The sequence below is a fragment of the Mesoplodon bidens genome (assembly GCF_964165515.1).
Source record: "Mesoplodon bidens genome assembly, chromosome: 7".
NCBI lineage: Eukaryota > Metazoa > Chordata > Mammalia > Artiodactyla > Ziphiidae > Mesoplodon > Mesoplodon bidens.
The window spans coordinates 92,615,655-92,635,438 of record NC_138164.1 but is presented as its reverse complement, the minus strand read 5'-3'; the positions used below and the strand labels follow the sequence as shown (position 1 = coordinate 92,635,438).

The window sequence follows — 19,784 nt, the reverse complement described above, 5'->3', positions numbered from 1 at the left end:
GCTCAGCAGGCCTCACAGTCAGGAAATTCACCCTCAAAATAAAGCATAAATCATTTCAGTTTGATAGAATCCATTTCCTCAAGCTCTTTCATCATTAGATTTTGAGAAGGAGAGGCCCCCTTCCCATGTAAGAAAAAAATCACATTCTTGAGGTCCACATTAAACATCCCCTGGCTTTCTCTTCCCTGGATTCAGTCATTATGAATCCTTTAATGATATTTAATGATAAAAAGGAATGGAAAAAAAATTTTAAATCCTGAGTTTCCCTTGGTGCTGTTAGATTCATGAGCTAACTGCATATGGAGGCAGGGGACTGGCCCAGAAAACCCACCTGTCCACCTTCGGGCTTATTAAATGTTAAGATGTTGGGCCCTTGAACTTTGGACTCAAAGAAACTATTAGGAAAGAGTTTTCCTGCTTATGAAAGAGCAATTATGAATATAAAATTCAATAGTCAATTCTAGACTCCCTGAAAGCAAGTCAGATCCATTGGGAGCCAACATAGTGTGGTGACATGGACATCAACTCTGTGGGTGGACAACTAGGGTTCAAATCCTGAATCTGTACTAATGAGCTCTATGACCCTGGGAAAGTCATTAAACTTCCCTCCTCTACAGGAGTGTAATAATGCTCACCACAAAGTTAATAGGAGGGCTGGATTAGATACTGGAGTTGAAAACACTTCACACACATTAAAACACTCCAGGAGTGTAGTTTCTGAAAAGGGAAGCAGCCTCCCTCCCTTGGGGGTCATCATCTCATAATTTACAGGAAGAGATGCTCTTCCAAGGTCACAGTAATTCTTTTTTTTTTTTTAAGAAGATGTTGGGGGTAGGAGTTTATTAATTAATTTATTTATTTTTGCTGTGTTGGGTCTTCGTCTCTGTGCGAGGGCTTTCTTCAGTTGCGGCAAGCGGGGGCCACTCTTCATCGCGGTGCGCAGGCCTCTCGCTATCGCGGCCTCTTTTGTTGCGGAGCACAGGCTCCAGACGTGCAGGCTCAGTAGTTGTGGCTCACAGGCCTGGTTGCTCCGCGGCATGTGGTATCCTCCCAGACCAGGCCTCGAACCCGTGTCCCCTGCATTAGCAGGCAGATTCTCAACCACTGCACCACCAGGGAAGCCCAGTAATTCTTTTTAAATGGATCACTGCAGACTAGTGGTCCTCAGGCATAGTGTAGCTCCAGCAGTGCTGAGATTGGTCGCAATAATGAAATCCTAATAATAAAGTGCTCAAGTGTGCTCAGTTTCTTATAAATTATTACAGATTTAAGGTTATTCCCTGATATGCTTTTTCTGGAGAGAGAAAAGGATAAAGTTATAGCTATTGTGACTGAGTATAAACCCAGATGATCTAAGCCTCAAACTGCAGTGTGTCCCCCATGTGAACTTCGTCTGTGAGGCGTGTCTTCTTAGGATAAGGTTGAGGGTGTGGCTTAGAAACACAAGAACTTAGTTTTGCCTTTTTTCTTTTGCCTACATAGAATCTCAAACCACAACTCTACCAGTTGCATAGACTCCCTTTAGGGCCTTACTCATTATAACAGACATTGTTACCAATGCAATAAAATTCTTCTAATTGCAACCCGATTTTGTTCCAAATCTCAAACTTGTGCTTCAGGGGAGGTGAGGCCCCAACTCCTAGCTCAATTGGGTAGATCATGACTGGTCTAAGTCAAGCACGTGGTCAGAGTTCTCCTTGCCAGCTATTGGTTCAGTGTGGGCATTCCAGGCAATGGGACCCCATTCTTCCAAAGGGAAGTCAATTAAGAACTTCTAGAAAAGCCACTCCTCCATTTTTCTAGAAGAGATGTTTATGAATAAGCATCTTTCTTCTGGTGCTGGATAATGATTTTGTTTTTCCATTGGATGCCTGGAACTGTAGGAGTCAATTTGGGACCATGAAGGAGGCTAAACTAAAGGAAGACACTGCGAGGGGCAGAGTGGGAAGTTGGAAGAAAACCGGGTCTTTGATAACAGCATTGAGCTTCTGGAATCATCCTACTTTCATACTTCTTGTTATGGGAGATAATGTTTTATGAGGGTTGATTATTCTGTTACTTACAGAGATACCCAGCTGACATGAACTGATGTGGGTATACCAAGAAAAATGTGACAGATAACAATTACATGGGGGGCTATACATCATGGTTTGATGCATAGATGGGTTGTGGCTTATGTTCAATCATGATAGCTATAACTCCACCCTTATCTCTCCAACCCAAGAAAGCACATCTGAATAAAAGGGAAAGGATGTTATCATCATCACTGTTTGGGGTGGGGGTGGGGGATAAACTTGAACCTGTTCTTGTTTATAAGACACAGTTGTTTATAACTGACCACTTGGATTGCTGGTGCCTATATTCTACCAATTGATAAATAAGTGATGTTTTGTGTTTTTGTTTTTGTTTTTTTCTCACCACATCGATCTCACTCTCCTGATAGAGTCCACTCTGGTCATCTCCAAGTAGTTAACCACCAACAAAGGAAATAAAAGACTGAGGCCCATGTAGTCAAATGGTTGGACATCTGAATCCCAGGGCTCTTGCCTGATCCTCCTGCCTGGACCCAGGAGATGCACCTGCATGGCTGCTGGAAGTCATCCTATAAACTTCCCCCTTCCTACACATCAACAGACCCTGGGCCCGAGCTCTAGCCACCAAAGTGCTTAAAACAAGACCAAGAAACTTCCAATAAAACGGGCCAACAGGGCTTCCCTGGTGGCACAATGGTTGAGAGTCCGCCTGCCGATGCAGGGGATGCGGGTTCATGCCCCGGTCCGGGAAGATCCCACATGCCACGGAGCGGCTGGGCCCGTGAGCCATGGCCACTGAGCCTGCGCATCCGGAGCCTGTGCTCCGCAACGGGAGAGGCCACAGCAGTGAGAGGCCCGCGTACCGCAAAAAAAAAAAAAAAAAAAAAAAAGGGCCAATAAATCTGACCCTAAACCGAGGCTTAACACTCAAGATTCCTAAGTAAGTTATGAATTTTTCTCCCATGGAAAAATGACACTTTTTGTTTCCCAGAGTTTGGGTTCCTTTTCTCCTCCAACATGTGCTTCTAAGAGCTTGAGTCAGCTTGGAGCTTCCCATGGTTCTCTTCCCACCACTGTCTTTTGCAGGGTAGGTAGGATAAACTGGTTGCTTTCAGAATCTTGAGGAATAAAACTTTCTTTTCTGGTTCTCTTACTCAGATGACCCACGTGAGAGGCAGCTAGACTAGGAGCTGCCTTGGCTAGAGTTGCTATGAGGAGCTTTGACCCCACCCACCAAACTGTCCCCCGGTTCTGAGAGCTGGTGGGGTTGAGAAGTCCAAGAGGTAGGCCTCCCAAGGAACTGTGGGGATCCTGCAAACATAGTCACTGCTATCCACTGAGGAGTCTTGAAAAGTCTTCCTTGATGCTCTAGATCAGATGAGCACTCCCCGTTACCAGCCCTCACGAGCTCCGGCTTCTCCTTCCTAGCTCTGATCACAAGCATAATTAAATAAGGGCATAATTAGTTGTTTACTATGTCTTGCCAGATAGCTGGTAAGTTCCATCAGAGCAGAAACTGTGCCTCTCTTGTTTAAAGTTGTATCCCCAGCCCCTGGCAGAGTGCCTGGCACATACTGGTATTCAATAAATATGTGTTAAGTGAACACATGGATCATTTGGAAACCACTGATTGATCAGAGAGGCTGGGCAAGAGCAATGCCAGGTTATGCAGGGCCTTCTGGTTTCCAAAGCCTCATTGAGTCAAAAAGGATCAAAACGAACACCAAATATGGATGTACAAGATACTACACAGGAAACCAGATCCAAGTACAATGAAGACCCCAGCAGAGTGCAAACACCTACACTGTTTCCCATTGTGTCACACACATAAAACCCCCAAAACCCAGGACCATTTTATCTTCCTCTCTGTCGCTCCGAGCCTTCTTGCCCTGGTCAGCCACTGTCCTCCTGTTTAGTGCCCTTTCCTCTATCATCTGAAAGTATGAAATGGAAAGAGTACTGGATTGAGGTTCAGAAACCAGAGTTTTGACTCGAACTGGTTGTATGACCTTGGGCAAGTCACGTGCAGTCTTTGAGACATCCTTCCCTTGTTTGTCCAATAAAACTAGCGGGCTATACAATTTCTAGCACTTTCTCCCATCCTGACATGCCATCATCATTGGCTTCGTGTCACCAGCTCATGAAAACTTCTCACTTAGGGCCCTTTCTCCCTTTCTCTTTTTTTCCCTCTTTGGATCCATACTTCGACCCAGCTCAGTCTTGCACCTAAGCCCTAGCAAAGCATCTGAAAGCCCTCCTGCCCCTGCCTCCAGCACTCTTATTGAGTTACCCCAGTAAGGGGATTGTGACTCAACTTGGCAGGGTACCCCAGTCCCCTGCAGGCTGGCTGCCTCCGCCTGTCTCTGGAAACGGCAGGACCAAGAACCTGAGCACATAGCAGGGCCCCCTAGATAAGCACTGCCCAGGAGGGGATGGCAGCTCGCAGGAGATGGGTGAGCCTTCTGAAGAATACAGTTTCAATGACTGGGGTCAACCAGCAACAGGAGACAGAGATAAAGGTGAAAGTGACTTCAGGTAATAATAGAACCTTGTAGTTCTACATCACGTGCTTCTGCCTACCAGCACAAAACACTTTCATACCAGCAGGCAAAGGTGGAGAGGTCTAGGGGAAGCAGACAGATTATTATCCCTGGGTGGGTCACACACTGTATTGAAGCATTAGACAGATAAAGCCAGTAGCCCAAGGTCACACAATTAGGCTTTGACACAGTGGGAATTGGAGCAGGGTGTCCTAATCTCACCCAGGGGCTATTTCTAGTAGACTCTTGATGGAGCCTTTTGTTTATACCTTGGTTCTATCTTATCTTACCTGCCCAGGTAGTGAGCTTGCTTTTTCCCTTGGGGATGAACAGAGGGAAACTTGAGCAGCCCAGAGTGGGTTGACCAGCCTGAGTTTAGAATCCAGCCTTCTTGACTTAGATTCTACCAGCAGGACCCAGGAAGGTCAGACTGTGGAATGCTGCTACTGTTTGCATTTGGGAAGCACAGAAGAGCCCCAGTGGCAGCTGAGAATGCAGAGGCTCCAGGGCTGATAAAAGTTGTAATTAACGTGCATATACGATCTTTTCATCTTCAAAGGCTTTAACTCATATGAGCTAGTTATGCCTCCTATCACCCCCATGGCTGAGGAATCATTTTTGTCTTCTCAGTTTGCAGATGGAGAAGCTGATGCGAGAAAGAGCTCTTTGCCAGGATGTCTGGCCCTGATTCAAAGAGAGGAAATTCTTTGCTCCCAGCATCTTACCTCACATGGGGTAATGGGAAAACAGAGTGTGAATTAATCATAAGAGAAGGCTCAAGGGACCAAACTCCTCTGGGTGGGAGACTTCATTTATACTGTTCTGGAAGGAGGTGGAGTTTATGGTATGGCTAGCTGACTAGATTCAACTCCCAGAGTTACACACAACTATCAGAAATGTAGACTAGAAAAGCCTACTGCTCTACTGTGGGGATGTCCATGTGATACAGGGGGGTCAAATCCTCCATATTGTGCCCATGGCAGACATCACTAATGGATCACAGCACTCTCTGTGGGTGAGCCAAGGTTTGGCTTCTTAGCACAGCCCCACAGGCAGCCTCTAGCAATCAATGGGAAATGGTACAGGAGATGAAATCTGTTATTGCTGCCCTGCCATACAGTCTGTTTGGGATTCTCTTAAATTGCCAAAAGTTGCCAAAGTTTTATCTCAGCCAATGTTGGAGCTGGCCTTTTTCTGAACTCTGTCTAGCACAGTCTAAAGAGGGTGTCATGAGAACTTCTAAGTCTCTGGGGCAGCATAACTGGATCTCATAGATGTTGCCACTGTTACATGATCACCTGGAATCTGTCCAACCTCATCCCTCACTGTTCTTCAACATGGCCTCTCTTATTCAGGTAGATGGAGCCCCCTCCTGACCCCAATCAAGCCGTACTTATTTCTCTGACTTTAAACTTTCAGCTGATCCTTTACACTTCCCTGCGTTGCTCTCCCCTCTCTGTCCATCTTCTTTCCCAGGCTCAGTTCATCCTCAAACTTTACTCCTTCCATGAAGCCATCCTATACAACTGCCGCTCACAGAGAGGTCTGCTTTCTTGTATAATTAATTACTTCACTTGTTTAATTTTTCTTTCACCAAACGGTAAACTCTCTGAGGACAGAAACTAGATCTTCTACATCCCTCACTTCTTTCCACAAAGGATTCTTTCCAATCACATGATAGTTTTTAGTGCATTGATTGGTGAGTGTATCCCCATTTTACAACTGGGGAAACAGAGGCAACCAATAAAGGAAGAACCTTGCCCACAGTCATCCTGTGACTAAGACAGAGAAATGTTGAGCCTCTGTTGGCCACATGTGGTTCTCACTTCTCCTAGAATGCAGTGTCTGGGGGACTGGCTGGAGATACAGATGACTGAATGGTACCCAGTAATCACCGAGGGCATTGCCTACTACAGGAGAACTAAACCCAGGCTGGTGTTGTATTTCAACTTCTGGTTAGTGGATTCCAGATGGATATGGACATACCCAGGATGGACTGTGATCTGACAAGGATTTTCAGTGACTGATAGAAGGTCAGACCCCAACAGGGCATTTAGTCTCAGACCCATCACTCTGACAAACTCCTAAGTAACACGGTCTTTATAACTTCCTTTTTCTTTTCTTTCTTTTCTTTTTTTTCCCCACTGAGCAGGAAGAGTTTCTCTGGTCTCATGAAAAAGAAAGAAATATCTTAGTAGGAGTATGGAAGTTTCTCTGTAGAAGAAGCAACTCACCATCTCAAAGGTCTGCCTTGCCCTGTGCCTTGGTATCTAGATGTTTGTTTTTGTCTGCCTTTTTTTTTTCAGATTCCCATGGCTGTCCAAGTTACTTTCCCTAGGATACTAGAGCTTGCCCTCTAAGCACTGCTTTGGCTGAATATTAGGGTTCATTTTGCACCAACATGTTGCAGGATTCCCTTGAGGGAAGCTGAGAAATCCAGTGTGTTCATGGAGCTCTGAGAGTGAAGGACACAGTCTTTTCTCTTCTTCAGGGGTTTACTGCTCTGGCCTCTTGAAGCAATGTTTTTTCAAAGAATATTGCATCCAGATCCTGTGGCTAATCCCAGGGCTAACTTCTTGCAGTTTTAGCTGTGTGACTGACACCTGTTGCTAACTTCTCTGGCTTAAACTTCATCTGCTCACCTGCAGGTGGTCAGGAGGATTCGGGGGAGTCCTCTGAGCAAAGCACCTTGGCCTAGGAGTCTTTCTTGCCCATTGGAGTTTAGAGTGTAACTGGGTCCATATGCTTGTTGTTTCTGGTGTGGATTAATAATTCACTTCTGACATTTAATACAAACCAGGCATCGCTTTTGTGTGCTGGGGGCACTGGGGGGGGACTGCATTATAGTTGTGTTATTCCTTCCATTAAGTTTTATGAGGCTTAGGTGTTTGTGGGCCCACAGAATGGTGGGTTTATAGAACACGAGGCCTGGAAAGGGCTGCACAGATCAACTAGAATCTTGCTGTCTCATCTCACACATGGAAAATCGGAGGCAAATAGGAAGCAAAATGATCGGTTTGGCATCACATAGTGAATCAGTAACAGAGGAACTAAAATATCATAGTCATTTCTATTCTTGGGGCACCTTCAGTGTACTAGACACTTAGCTCTAAACACTATGAGCTACACATTGTTATAGACACTTAATGTGTGCAGTGCTGGAGCTCACGCTGCTCTTAAGGGGCGGGGAGGAGAATCAACCTGTTTTACAGCCCTTCTTCCTTCCACACGGCCCTCCTCCACAGCCAACCCCCTAACTCCCATACCACCATACGAAATAGCTGGTTTGGTATGGACGGTCTTTAAACCATTGAAAGAAAGAACTCCTCCCATTTTTCCCTTTTAACTTAGTGACCGAAAAGCCAAATGCTTTTCTCTGAGTGTTCTTGAGAACATGATTTTGAAGCTTGGGGTTCCTTCTACATGAGGCCGGATTTTGGAGGGCAGTGCTGGGGCCGAGAGGCAGACAGACTTCTAAGAAATCAAGATCCCTGGTTTACTGGACAAAACCCAGTGAGCTCTAAACTTCCTCCGCCTTGCCTGACATGTCAAACTCGAAGAAGGATATACTCAAATTAGAGAGCATGCAGAGAAAAGTGATTTCAAGGAGATGTGAGGATTAGTACATGAGCCGCTAGGAAAAAAATACTAAAAAGGTTTCTATAGATCAGAAAGATAAAAAAAGGATGACAAAAATTAGCCGGAACCCATAAAAAATCACAGAAGGTAAATGATAAAGATGGCTTTGCTAGCGAAATCTAGAAATCTCATTCATTCAGTCAGCCATCCAATATTTATTGAACGTCTACTGTAATTGGGGAACTGACAGCTGGGGACTACAGCAATACAAAATGGTACATAATGTACATAAATGCACATAATGCATAAGCTTTCCCCTAAGAAGCTTATAGGATCACCTGTGAAAGAGAACAGAGCATCAGAATACAGCTCAGAGGCATCCCTTGAACTTCTTTTTAGATGGAAATATGCTTGTGGGGTTTTTATGAATTATCAGGGAGAAACAGTTAGTAGACAACAGGAGAAGGTAAAAGTCACTTTGGGAAGTCTAGAGGGATGTACCTGACCTCTGAGGTTGACCTTGGGAAGATAACTAGTTCCATCACAGAGGATCCACTGCAAAGACGAACTTCTGGGGCAGGAGATTTCTGGGCAGTATTACTTCTCTCTCCAAACTCTGATTTGCGTCTATGTGACCGACACGCTGGTGGGTACCTGAACCCTTGTCCACCCCTTGCGGGGAAGTGTGGCCCTGAAGCTCACTGGTGGCTCTGGGGCTGACTCAGTGGCGTCAACTGGTCTCCTGCAGACTGTAAGATGGTGCTCGGCTCTGCTGGAATCTGCTTCGTGGACTGGACACATTCAACAATGGCAACATTTGTGACTGGTGTATAGTATTTACACCACTTAATACTTTTGGAGCCAGGGGCCTGGGCAGAAATGACCTTCTAGGTCAGAGGCAGGAGACCAGGTCTGAGCTGCATGGAATTGTTAATTTCTCCCTAGCATCTCAATTTCCATAATGGTGAACACTTGTGAAGAGGTCTTACCATCCTCACTCTAATATCTTGGTGGGTTCTCTTTGAGAGAGGATGTAGAAAAAGACGCTGCCTAGATCCACTACTGGCTTGTGATTTCTTCAGGAAGGCACTGCAGACCCGCTCAAGTGCAAAAAGACGTACTGAAATTGAAACAGATGGGGATCTGTGATGAGTTTCTGCCCCCAGGCCAAAGGCGGAGGTCCCTTCCTGCAGACTGAGTCAGACATTTCTAGGGGGCTTTGCCTCCTTCCTTCCGGGATGGCTTGTTTCTCAGACAGGCACCCAGAGGCAACGCTACCCACCCCGCCCCCCCTGCAAGGGTCACCTGCTGTGCCAAACAGAAGCCAGACCACTGGTTTGCACTGGAGCTGGGAAGAAGGGTGGCGGCACACTTCTAGCTTTTGCTCGATTCCTGGTGCCCGCGGTGAGCACAGACTGATTCCTGACAGCCTTCGCTCTCAGAGGACCCCTTTCTGTCACCAGTTCTAGCTGCTAGAGAGAAGGTCCTGGCATCACGGACCCGTAAGCTGAGGGCAAACATTTTTGCTGCTGTTTGATTGGCTCCTCTCCCAACTTTTATCCTGTCATGAGCCAAAGTCCTAGATGATGGAGCAACCCATCAGCAACCTCCTCGTCCATCAGGTGACAAGTACGGAAGTGATCATGAACAAACAACTCAATTCACCATCCCTTTGAATCCGAGCCTCTCCCCAACTCCCCCCGCCTCCACCCCGTATAGAAGAAAACAGAACTTGTATCCAGGAATTGGAATGAATGAGCTGCTCAGAGTATGAATGGGAAGACATTTCCATTACTTCTTTCTCCTTCATATTTGCAATTCCAGCCCCCTCCTCTGACATCACATGTATAAAGGGAGAGCAAAACCAGCTCTGTGGACGTTAGGATCCTGCCCGCCTCGGATTCCTAAACGGGATTTATGAAGACAACCAGAGTACTAGCAGGTATCATCGTTCGGGTTTCTGGGGCACCCTGACATCTTGATATACGAAGGGAGGCACAGCAATGCAGTGACCAAGAACATGAACCCAGCAGCTAGACAAACTGGGTTTGAATCCTAGCTCCATCACTTACCAGCTCTGTGGCCTTGAGCAAGTTACTTAAATTCTCTATGACTCAGTTTTCTCATTGGTAAAAGAGGGATAATAATAACACTTCTTCCTAAGGTTAGTGCATGGATTAAACAAGTTAGTATAGAGGAAAAATTAGGATGGCACCGGCATGTGGTCAGCACTCTGTGTTTGCTATTATTAGGAGTAGCGGTGACGGTATCTCAAATACATACAACTAGCTGCAAAGAAACAACCACAAAAGGCACAAGAGCTCTAACTCTCAAGAAAGGCTGAGGGTTAGAAAGATGAACTTTCAGGCACAGCTTGAGGAGATTCGCCATGACACCAGAGCAAAGGCTCAAAATTACTGGTCTACGTGAATTCTCTGTTTCCCTGGAGTTTTGCAATTAATGTTTACTCTCAAAAGCTGAAGACTCGAGAAAGATTTTTCAGGCCTGAGTTTTGCAAATCACCTCCTTAGTGACTCAGCCCTTCCCCACCCACCTGGGGCCTGTCTGTGTACACTTGTTCTTAGAAGGGACACTGGCCTCAGGAGGACACACCCAGGCAGGTGGTGCACCCCAAACTCAGGGAGATCTGGCTGCATCAGGTTCTGTGCCCCCATGACACCCACCCTCTCATCCTGTCTTTGACTCCCTGCCCCTACGTTTCACAGGGTGGATGATCCATGGGAAGGCAGGACCTGCCCTGGTTGTGGGCGACTTCACACGTGGTGAGCTCCCTGGAAAGGAGGCACAGTTTGCCGCCAAAGTAGATGTCAGGCTTCCCAGGAGACCTGTAGCTGCTGCAGGAGACGCACACAGAAGGCAAAGACTTCTGGGAAGTACTTCTGCTTCTCTCCCAGCTGCCACCGCCTTCCAGAAGCAGGTGTGGCATTGCACGGGAGGGTGTGGGCCTCTCACCCAAAGAGTCCAACCTCAGATCAGCATCTCCAAAATAACCAGAGCTCCAAGTGGGCCATTGCATGGGAGTGTTTTATTTTGAGGCTTCAATTTGGGGATTGGTGTCATTATCCTGCCTGGCTCTCACTCTCTTCTTGGCCCAAGAAGTGAGTCACCCTGTCCTTAGTCGGACGTCCCCAGACACAGCAAGCAGCCACCAAAGCCACAAACAGACGGGCGATCTCCCTCCTTGGGCAGACCAACCATGAGCCCTGTGGTGGGCAGCTGGCCGGCCAAATGCCTGTCTCAGCCCTGTCCTGGAGAAGGCAGCCATCACCACTGCTGTCATATACAGACAAATGCATCTGTATCTTAGGTAGACTGTCAGGCATGCTTTCATATATAGCATGGATGTAGTAATTTCTATATTCTAGACATTCATTTCAGTTCAACAGTTACTGGTAACAATTATGGGCCAGGACTGGGATCCGGGACCACAGAAATGAGTGTGGTTCTATCCCTGATGGCAGGGGGCCCACACAGCACTGCAGAAGAGATATAAGAGAAGATCTGTCTGGTTTGGGGTTTTCCTCCAATGAGAAGCGTGAAAGTCATTAGCACCCCTTGGCCCCAGATACGCTTATTTATCTTGATTTTCCTGTGCAGCTTTTAGGCTAATTAACTGGGGACCTATGGGAACCAGATACCTCCTTGTCAGAGATGAAGTTGGCCACCATCCAGTGACACCAGGGATTCTCAACCGGGGGCGACTTTAACCAACCCCCCCATTTGGCCATGTCTGGAGGCAATATTGGTCGTCACACGGGGTGTGGGCGGGGGGAGGTTTGAACTACCAGAATCTAGTGTGTGGAAGCCAGAGATTCACAGTCAGCCGTTATCCAGGAAACCCTACACTAGACCATGAACTACTCAGGAGTGAGGAGTGTGTCCTTCTGACCATGAGCTCTCAGGACCTATCCGCTGGGTGCACCAAATAGGCAGTGAGTGAGTGAACGTTTGCTGGATATATTGTCCAGTTAATGAACTTACTCAAGAGGAGGTAAATTAATAGCAGAGTAACAGAAATATACACACTCCTATCTCACTCCCTCTTCTTCAGATATTCAAATCCTCTCTTGTCCACACTGCCCCCTCCCCCTCCCCATCACTGATTCCCCAGCCCTCCTAGCTGTGCTTCAGCTTGGCAAGGCTGTTAGCTTTACGATCTAAAATGGCCAGGCTGTCACTTGATGGCACTGTCTTACATGTGTAGAACCATAAGGTTCTTGGATAGAAGTCCCACAGCTCACACACTTAATCCCCCTGTAGTACCCCACACAGCATGGGACCTACAGAAGACACATTATAAATGCTTAAGGATTGACCAGCAATACCCACATTATGTGTAGACACATGTGTTCAGATGCATATATAGCTACGGGCACACCCACACCTTGTGTATGTCCACACCTAGCAAGCAAAAACCCTATATGTAGCTTTTCTTGGTACTTCACATATTGGGGTGATCAAAAAGTGGAGAGCGGAGGAATACAAATGTTCCTCTCCAAAAGTACACATTTTCTGAACCAAATATCAATTTAATCGGACACTAGACTGATTCACGAGTTGTATAAATGTGATTTTCATTTATGCAAAAATCCATGCAAGTTTCTGACTTCTAATCACACAAAGCCATGTACTTATTTGTAGAAAAATATATAAATATTTAGTCAAAATATACACTAAGCTTCAATTGGTAGAGTATTTGCATATTTGAAATCCTGACACTCCTGGAAAATCTGGAGTGCCCCACAACTGCGTCCATGCCAAGCCAGACTCCGCAGCCACAAACTTCCCAAACCCTTGCTGGCCAGCTTTGGGGGAGGGCCCTTTTTAAGAAAACTATCAACTTGCTAAGGGAGTGAAAAGTGGGGTTCCAATTTAAGGTTGGAGGCACCAGCCTCCCCTGGTGATTCTAAAGAACACTTGTGTGCTTCCCATTCAAGAGGGGACACAAAGGAACTTGAGTCATCAGCTTCTGGCTGTGCAAACCCCCAGAATTTCTCTCTGAGGCAGAAAAGATCCCCTTTGAGAACTGCACTTTGTATGGCGGCATCTGCCACCTGCTTCAGTTCATTCTTTCACAAGACCCACTTCCCTTTCAGGCTCTGGGTAGAGTCAGCTAAAAAGGAGGTGCAGGGGAAACACAATGGCAGCTGGTATCTCAGCCCCCATCCCAGCCAGGATGGATGGCTGGGGAGGTCGGCTTTGCTCCCACCACCTTCTCTCCATCAGGGACCCCTGCCTGGAACCGTCTGACACCCAAGGCCAAAGTGAAATCTCACTTGAGTGACCATGTTCCACCTAGAGCCCCACAATGACTTTTCATTCAAGACCCCTGAGTTTTCTAGAGAACCGTGTCAGCCCATGACCGGGGTCCTCAAGACTCTCCCTCACTGGACACATATGACCTGCTAAATGCTGAGGGTTTCCATTGAGCATGGGATGAGGGGGCTTCCTGGGTCATTGTACCCAGAATGCTTGCAGGGTCAGAGCCTCTGCAGGGCCCCTTTCTTAATTTCCAGGCAAAAGACCTTGCCCTGACTTGTCTCTTAGACAAGGAACAGCCTCTCCCTTTTCTCCAAGCCTGCAAATGAGAGCATGTCTAGAAGGGCAGCTGGACTCTGATAAGGGAATCGACTTATTTTAGTAACAAATAACTAGGTTGGCATCTCTTGACAGCTGTGGCCAGGCCTGGGGAGAGACAGGCCAGGGCAGAGCAGGACAGCCAAGAGTCCTCAGCCTGCCAGGGGGAGAGGAAAGCCACTCATACCAGGCTTCATGTTCACTGGCCTCACACAATTTCCAAAGTCCTCCAGAGGCAAAGTAATGAGTCAAAGGAACACAGGCATGGGAGTCTACCATGGGGGATGTTAGAAAACTCCATCACTCACTAGCTGTGTGTCCTTGAGCAAGTCATGTCAACTCCCTGAGCCTCAATTTCTTTATCTAGAAAATGGAATGAAGAGAGTGCTAAGTGTACATAGAGCTGTCATGAGGCTTATATAGGATAACCTATTCAAAGCCCCTAGCTGAATGCCTAGCACAGAGTCAGTGCTCAGTGAATGGTATTTCCTGAGGACTTAGGACCCTACTTCGCAGAGGAGCTGAGCGTCAGGCTTTTAAAGCTGGGGTGCTCCTAACTGGGAGGGATCCAGCGACACTCCAGGAGACCCCAGACAGTATTGAGACTCTTCCCCAAGCAGCAACTTTGCTCGATTATAAGAAATATATCATTACTCTTACATTAAACTGGGTATATTGTGGAGGAAAATGCAAAATTGTAATGAGTATTTAAGACAGTATTTCAGGCATGAAACAAATGTTGCTACGTCATAGACCGCACTCTCCCCACCCCCTGCAGGGCGTAGAGGTGGAGCTGTCAGAGTCCTTGAGGATGGAGGTATTTCAGAGACCTGAGGTTTGGAAAGCATCCTGCACTAACACTCAGCTTGAGAGGGGGGAAATCACCTTTCTCTCCCTTTTGGGATCTGTTTTCTCCTTGGGAAAGAGAAAGGGTTTTTCTATATGATCCTTGGGGTGTATGACAGTGAGTCAGGAAATAGTTCTTGAATGAATGGAAGGCGATCTGTCATAAACTAAGAATTTCACGCTGCCCAGCATCCTTTCCTGCGTGGGGCAATTTGGAAAAAGAATGGAAACTTTTCCTACTGGCTGCTAGCCTCAAACACACCTACTTAGCCCTGTGCCTTTGCAGGAAGTAAGATGTCCATTGTGGTTTTGGGGCACAACTGAATTAATGGATGCGAACTGACCTCAGCAGTGGTGGAGGTTTGCTTCCTTTCTTCTTCACCTGGGAAAACACAGCCAAAGCTCTAACTCCCAGAAACAGGGGTCTTTAATGCTCAGAGAGATCAGAAGGGTGCCGGCCACCCACAAGCCCCAGAGGTCTCAGACGCACCCCTCTTTCTAAACACCAGGGGCACGATTCCCTAGCAGCGACCTCTCACCCACAGAGAAAAGGAGGCGGAGAGGTATGGAGGGCTCATCCCACTGCCCTCTACCCGGGGCCATTTTCTTCCTTCCACATGTGACACCTAGTTCAAGATATCTGTTCTCCAACTTGGAGGGTCTGGGTCCAATGCTGCTTAACTGCATTGGGCCATGTCTCTACTTCTTGCTTTCCAATATGAAGACTGGACACTTTCTTCCTCCCCCAAAACTTGCCCCTTTCCAGAGTTTCCTCACTGTCCTCCACAGCCCAGTGCCTCTGCTGGTGGGGCAGCAGCAGAGCCTCCCCACCTCCCCTTTCTCCTTCCTCTCTCTTCCTGCCCAGCCCGAGCCCGCTGTTAGGTCACATCTCCTTTCCAAGTCTCAGTTCCTTCCAAACAGCTTTACAAGCACACGAAAGCCCGGGTGCAGGCAGTTATTGCTACTGGCACTTTTCTGTGCTTCCTCCAAGTGACGCTGCCCAAAGGGACCACGGGAACGCAGGGCGGGAATGAGCCCGCTGGTCTCGGGGAGAACTTCAAGGGTCAGGACAGTGCCAAATATTGGGGGCTGGGGCCCTTTAGAAGAATCAGGGCTAAGGATGGAAGGAGTGAGGAGTCAGAATCCTCAGAATCAAAGCAGAAGATGTCACGGGAAGGTAACATACAAATAAACTTGCCTACAGGCCATGGAGACACCAGCATGGTCCCTCTTCCCTGAGGCCAAGCTCACGGCTCTCCCTGAAATCTTTCCCTCTTCTCTGCCTTTCAAGGACTCCTTGGAGCTCCAGTTCCCTTTGGAAGCCTTCTCTAAGGCCTCTGGTCCACCATGACCCGACCCTTCCTTCCACAAAACCCCTTCTGGGTTTATCTATGCCATACATACAGCCTGATGGATTCTGACTAAGCAACAGGCTAAGGGGCCTGGTTCACATGAGCACCAATCCTCTTGGCTGTGTGAACACCAGCAAGTCACTTAACCTCTCTGAGCTTCAGTTTGTTTCCCTCCTAGAAAACAGGACTAACAACACAATACGTCTCACTTGGCCATTGTGAGGGTAAAATGAGAGAACGCATGTAAAGAATTTAGCACAGTGCCTGGCACAGCCAGTGTATAATAAATGGTGGCTAGTGCTGTGTCATGCCTCTTACTACTAATTATTATTATTAATTATTGCTTTTTCTGTTTCAGGAATCTAAATCCTAGATCCCCACTTATCCTCAGTCTAAAGCACCCAGGTAGGACTGTGTCTTTTACTTTCTTGGTACCCGCAGAGCTGGGTTTAATAAATACTTGCTGAGGGCTTCCCTGGTGGTGCAGTGGTTGAGGGTCTGCCTGCCGATGCAGGGGACACGGGTTCGTGCCCTGGTCCGGGAAGATCCCACATGCCGCGGAGCGGCTGGGCCCGTGAGCCATGGCCACTGAGCCTGCGCGTCCGGAGCCTGTGCTCCGCAATGGGAGAGGCCACAATAGTGAGAGGCCTGCGTACAGCAAAAAAAAAAAAAAAAATTAAAAAATTAAAAAATAAATAAATACTTGCTGAGTAGAATTACCCATAGGTTGACCCAGCTGTCAATTCTTAAAAGAAAAATTAATTTTGTCGGTGATAAGCAAATCAGCCATGTGATTACCTGTAGATATATAGACAAAGGAATGCTTGGAGTTCAGCCTCACCAGAACCCCTCACACACAGCCACTCCATCCACAGCCACCGAAAGAAAGGCACAGACCCTGTTGGGATGGGATATTGGCAGCCCGGCTCCAGGATCCATGATGCCCCCCTGGAGCCCAGGTGGCCCCCCCCTGCTCCGAGGCTGACAGGCAGAATATAGGAGTCACATTACTGTCTGGATTTCCCCTAACCCACTGGCAGAAGCAGGAGGCTGCAAGGATGGAGCAGCTGGCCCAGTCACTGCCTCTCCTACTCACACTCCTTGCCCCAGGCTGGCACCTCGTGGCGACCCAGAGCCTCGCCACAGAGCTAGTTCAAGTTCCCACAAGCATTAAGATCGTTAGTGACCGGAGCCAACTGTAAGAGCTTTGGAACCCAGGCGCAGTGGGGGAGCCGCAGGAAGCCAGGACTCCTTTCTGGAAAGCTCACTGCCACCAGCTCTCACTCATGGCAACTGTGCCCACCTCTACGGTCACCTCGCTAACAGCCCTGTCCCTGCCCCAGCCCCAGCCCCTGCCCTGCCCAGTTCTTCGCTGCCCGGCCACTGCCCAGCCAGGCTTCAAGCGCCCTTGGGCACAGGAGCCTGTTAGTCCAGACACGGGCGGCGCGCACCCAGGAATACAGTTACTTTCTGCCCTGTGCTCCTCCGGCAGCAAAGACCTCACCCACGACCGCGCGCCGGCAGCCTGCCCAGCAAACTTTTCTTCGCCCTTTCTCTTTTCCTTTCAACAAAACGGTGCTTCCCACCGACAGGCTCTCCAAGAGCTTAGCGCAAATCCTCGCCCCGCTCTCCACCAAATCCCAGCCGCTCGCCGCCCATTTAACTCCGGCCCCCCAGGGCCAACTCAGCCCGCGCGGCTGCCGGCTGGGTCCCGGCCACTCGGGCCACTCCCTCCCGCCGCCCCGGCGGGCACTCACCGATCTGCGCCAGACTCAGCTGCACGAGGCAGAGTCCCCAAGCTGCGCGCCACCAGAACGTGTCCATGGCGTCGGAGCGGCCAAGAAAGCAAGCGAGTGGAACCGGAGGGGCCGGGCGCTGGGCTGGGGGCAGTGGAGCACGGGGCGAGCAGGGCGCCCGAACCTGTCGGAGTCTGGGGTCCGGCTGGCAATGAGGGCGCCTCGGAAGTTGGGTGCAGTTTTTATTCGAGGGCTGAGAGAGTGACCTAAGAGGGAGGGAGCGAGGAAGGACACACCCAAGCGAGGGGGCTGTGACTAAGCAGCCGGCAGAAGTTTAAAGACGTACCAGCTCTCCTTGGCGCTGGTCCCCCCCCGCCCCGCCACGGCCCGTTCTCCTCGGAGCTGGTAAAGCGGGGGGGTGCCTGGGCGGGCGCCCGGAGGGCCTCGGGGTCCCCGTGCACCCGGGGCGCACCGGCTTTCCTCTCCCGGCGTCTGGGAGCGCAGCCTCTGGACGCAGGAGGGAATGACTGAGTCCTAAAACCTCGCGCCGTTGGGTTCAGCCTCTGGCCTCTCCTCTCCGCTAGGTTTCTCTTTGACTGTGGCGGGGGAACTCTTCTTTCTGGGTTTCACAGGCAGCTGGATATTCTGGGAGAGGAGCTGGGACAGTGGGAGAGTGGTTTTTCCCTGCCCATGGTGGGGAGCTTGCGATTCTTCCCAGAGGAGAGAGGAAGAGCTCATTCTTCTTCCCTTGAAAGAGAAGGAAGTCCACATACCTCAGGTGAATGTTTTATTCTTATCAGGACTGCTTGGAGAAAGCTAATGATAGCCAGCCATGGGGCTGGAATTTGGCTCCACTGACCTATGTGTCATCATCTTCCAGTCCCAGGCAGGCATCTGGATTTATCCACCCATTCATCCATCCTCCCAAACATCCTTCCATCCACGCATTCGTCTACCTGCCCATCTTACCTTACATCCCTCCAGGGCTCACACATCCATCCAGCCTCTTGTCCATCCATTTATCCAACCACACATACTTTCATCTGTCCATCCATCCAACCACATATTCTTCCAACGCCCCTCCCATACAACTTCTCATCCATCTTTCTTAAGCTTTTCACATCTCTTTGTAAATCCACATCCATCTATACACTATTCTCTTCTCCATCCATCCACCTACATATCTGTTCATACATGTATTCATCCATCATTCAACCATCTATCAATCATCCACCTATCCTTTCATCATTTTATCTGTCCTCTCACCCACCCACACATCTATCCCTTCTTTCTTGCTTCCATGTATACTCCTATCTATGCAAACGTTAATCCACTTTCCCCCCATCTATCCTACTTGGCAAATCTCAAAAAAGGGAGGAGATTGTCCTATTCTTCAGCAGAGGCATTTTGAGTTTGAAAAACCATACTTTGCATCATAATCATATCTATCTATAACATTGTGGTTTAATATTTGAAAAGCAGAAACAGTATTTATTGTTAATGTGGACGACTGAAAGTAAATCTAAATGGAATTCTTGCCTGGTGAGACACACAGAAAATGATAGTGGTTACCAGTAGCTGTGACAAGACTCTGAAGGAGCCTTTGACTTTGGAGAACAGTTGGAACATTTGATCAGATGAAAAGGTTGAAGGGGGACAGCAAGGCATGAGGCTGGCGGGAGGAAGCAGGGGCCAGTTTGTAAATTATACTAGGAAGTCTGATCCTTAAGAAATAGGGAGCCAATGTAAGTTTATTATTTTTGTTGTTGCACTAAAATACACCTAACATAAAATTTAACATTTTAGCCATTAGGTAGCATTTCATACAGTCACAAAATTGTGCAGCCATCCCCACTATTTTAGCTCGGGCTGCTGTAACAAAATACTACAGACTGGGTGGCTTACACCACAGAAATTTATTTCTCACAGTTCTGGAGGCTGAGAAGTCCAAGATCAGGGTGCCAATATGGTCTGGTTCTGGTGAGAACACTCTTCTGGTTTGCAGATAGTCATCTTCTCTGTCTTCTCCTATCCTCACAAGAGGGAGAGAGGGGGATGGAGGGAGAGAGAGAGAGAGAGAAGGACAAGCTCTCTTGTGTG

General features: G+C 48.1%; 1 protein-coding gene across 23 annotated transcripts in view; it reads right to left on the bottom strand.

Moving 5' to 3' along the window:
* The window catches only part of CD44 (CD44 molecule (IN blood group)), an 89,088-nt gene extending 71,144 nt beyond the window's left edge, over positions 1-17,944 (bottom strand). For 5 of the 23 annotated variants that reach the window (XM_081238554.1, XM_081238555.1, XM_081238551.1 and 2 more), the window contains exon 1: positions 17,706-17,943. In XM_081238554.1, the coding sequence (XP_081094680.1) occupies positions 17,706-17,772 (67 nt within the window). In that variant the 5' untranslated portion in view covers positions 17,773-17,943. Of the gene's footprint in view, positions 1-17,705 lie in introns of all 23 variants that reach the window. The other 18 variants (XM_081238537.1, XM_081238538.1, XM_081238556.1 and 15 more) reach the window with 9 other exon arrangements.
* Between the last annotated feature and the right edge of the window lie 1,840 nt (positions 17,945-19,784).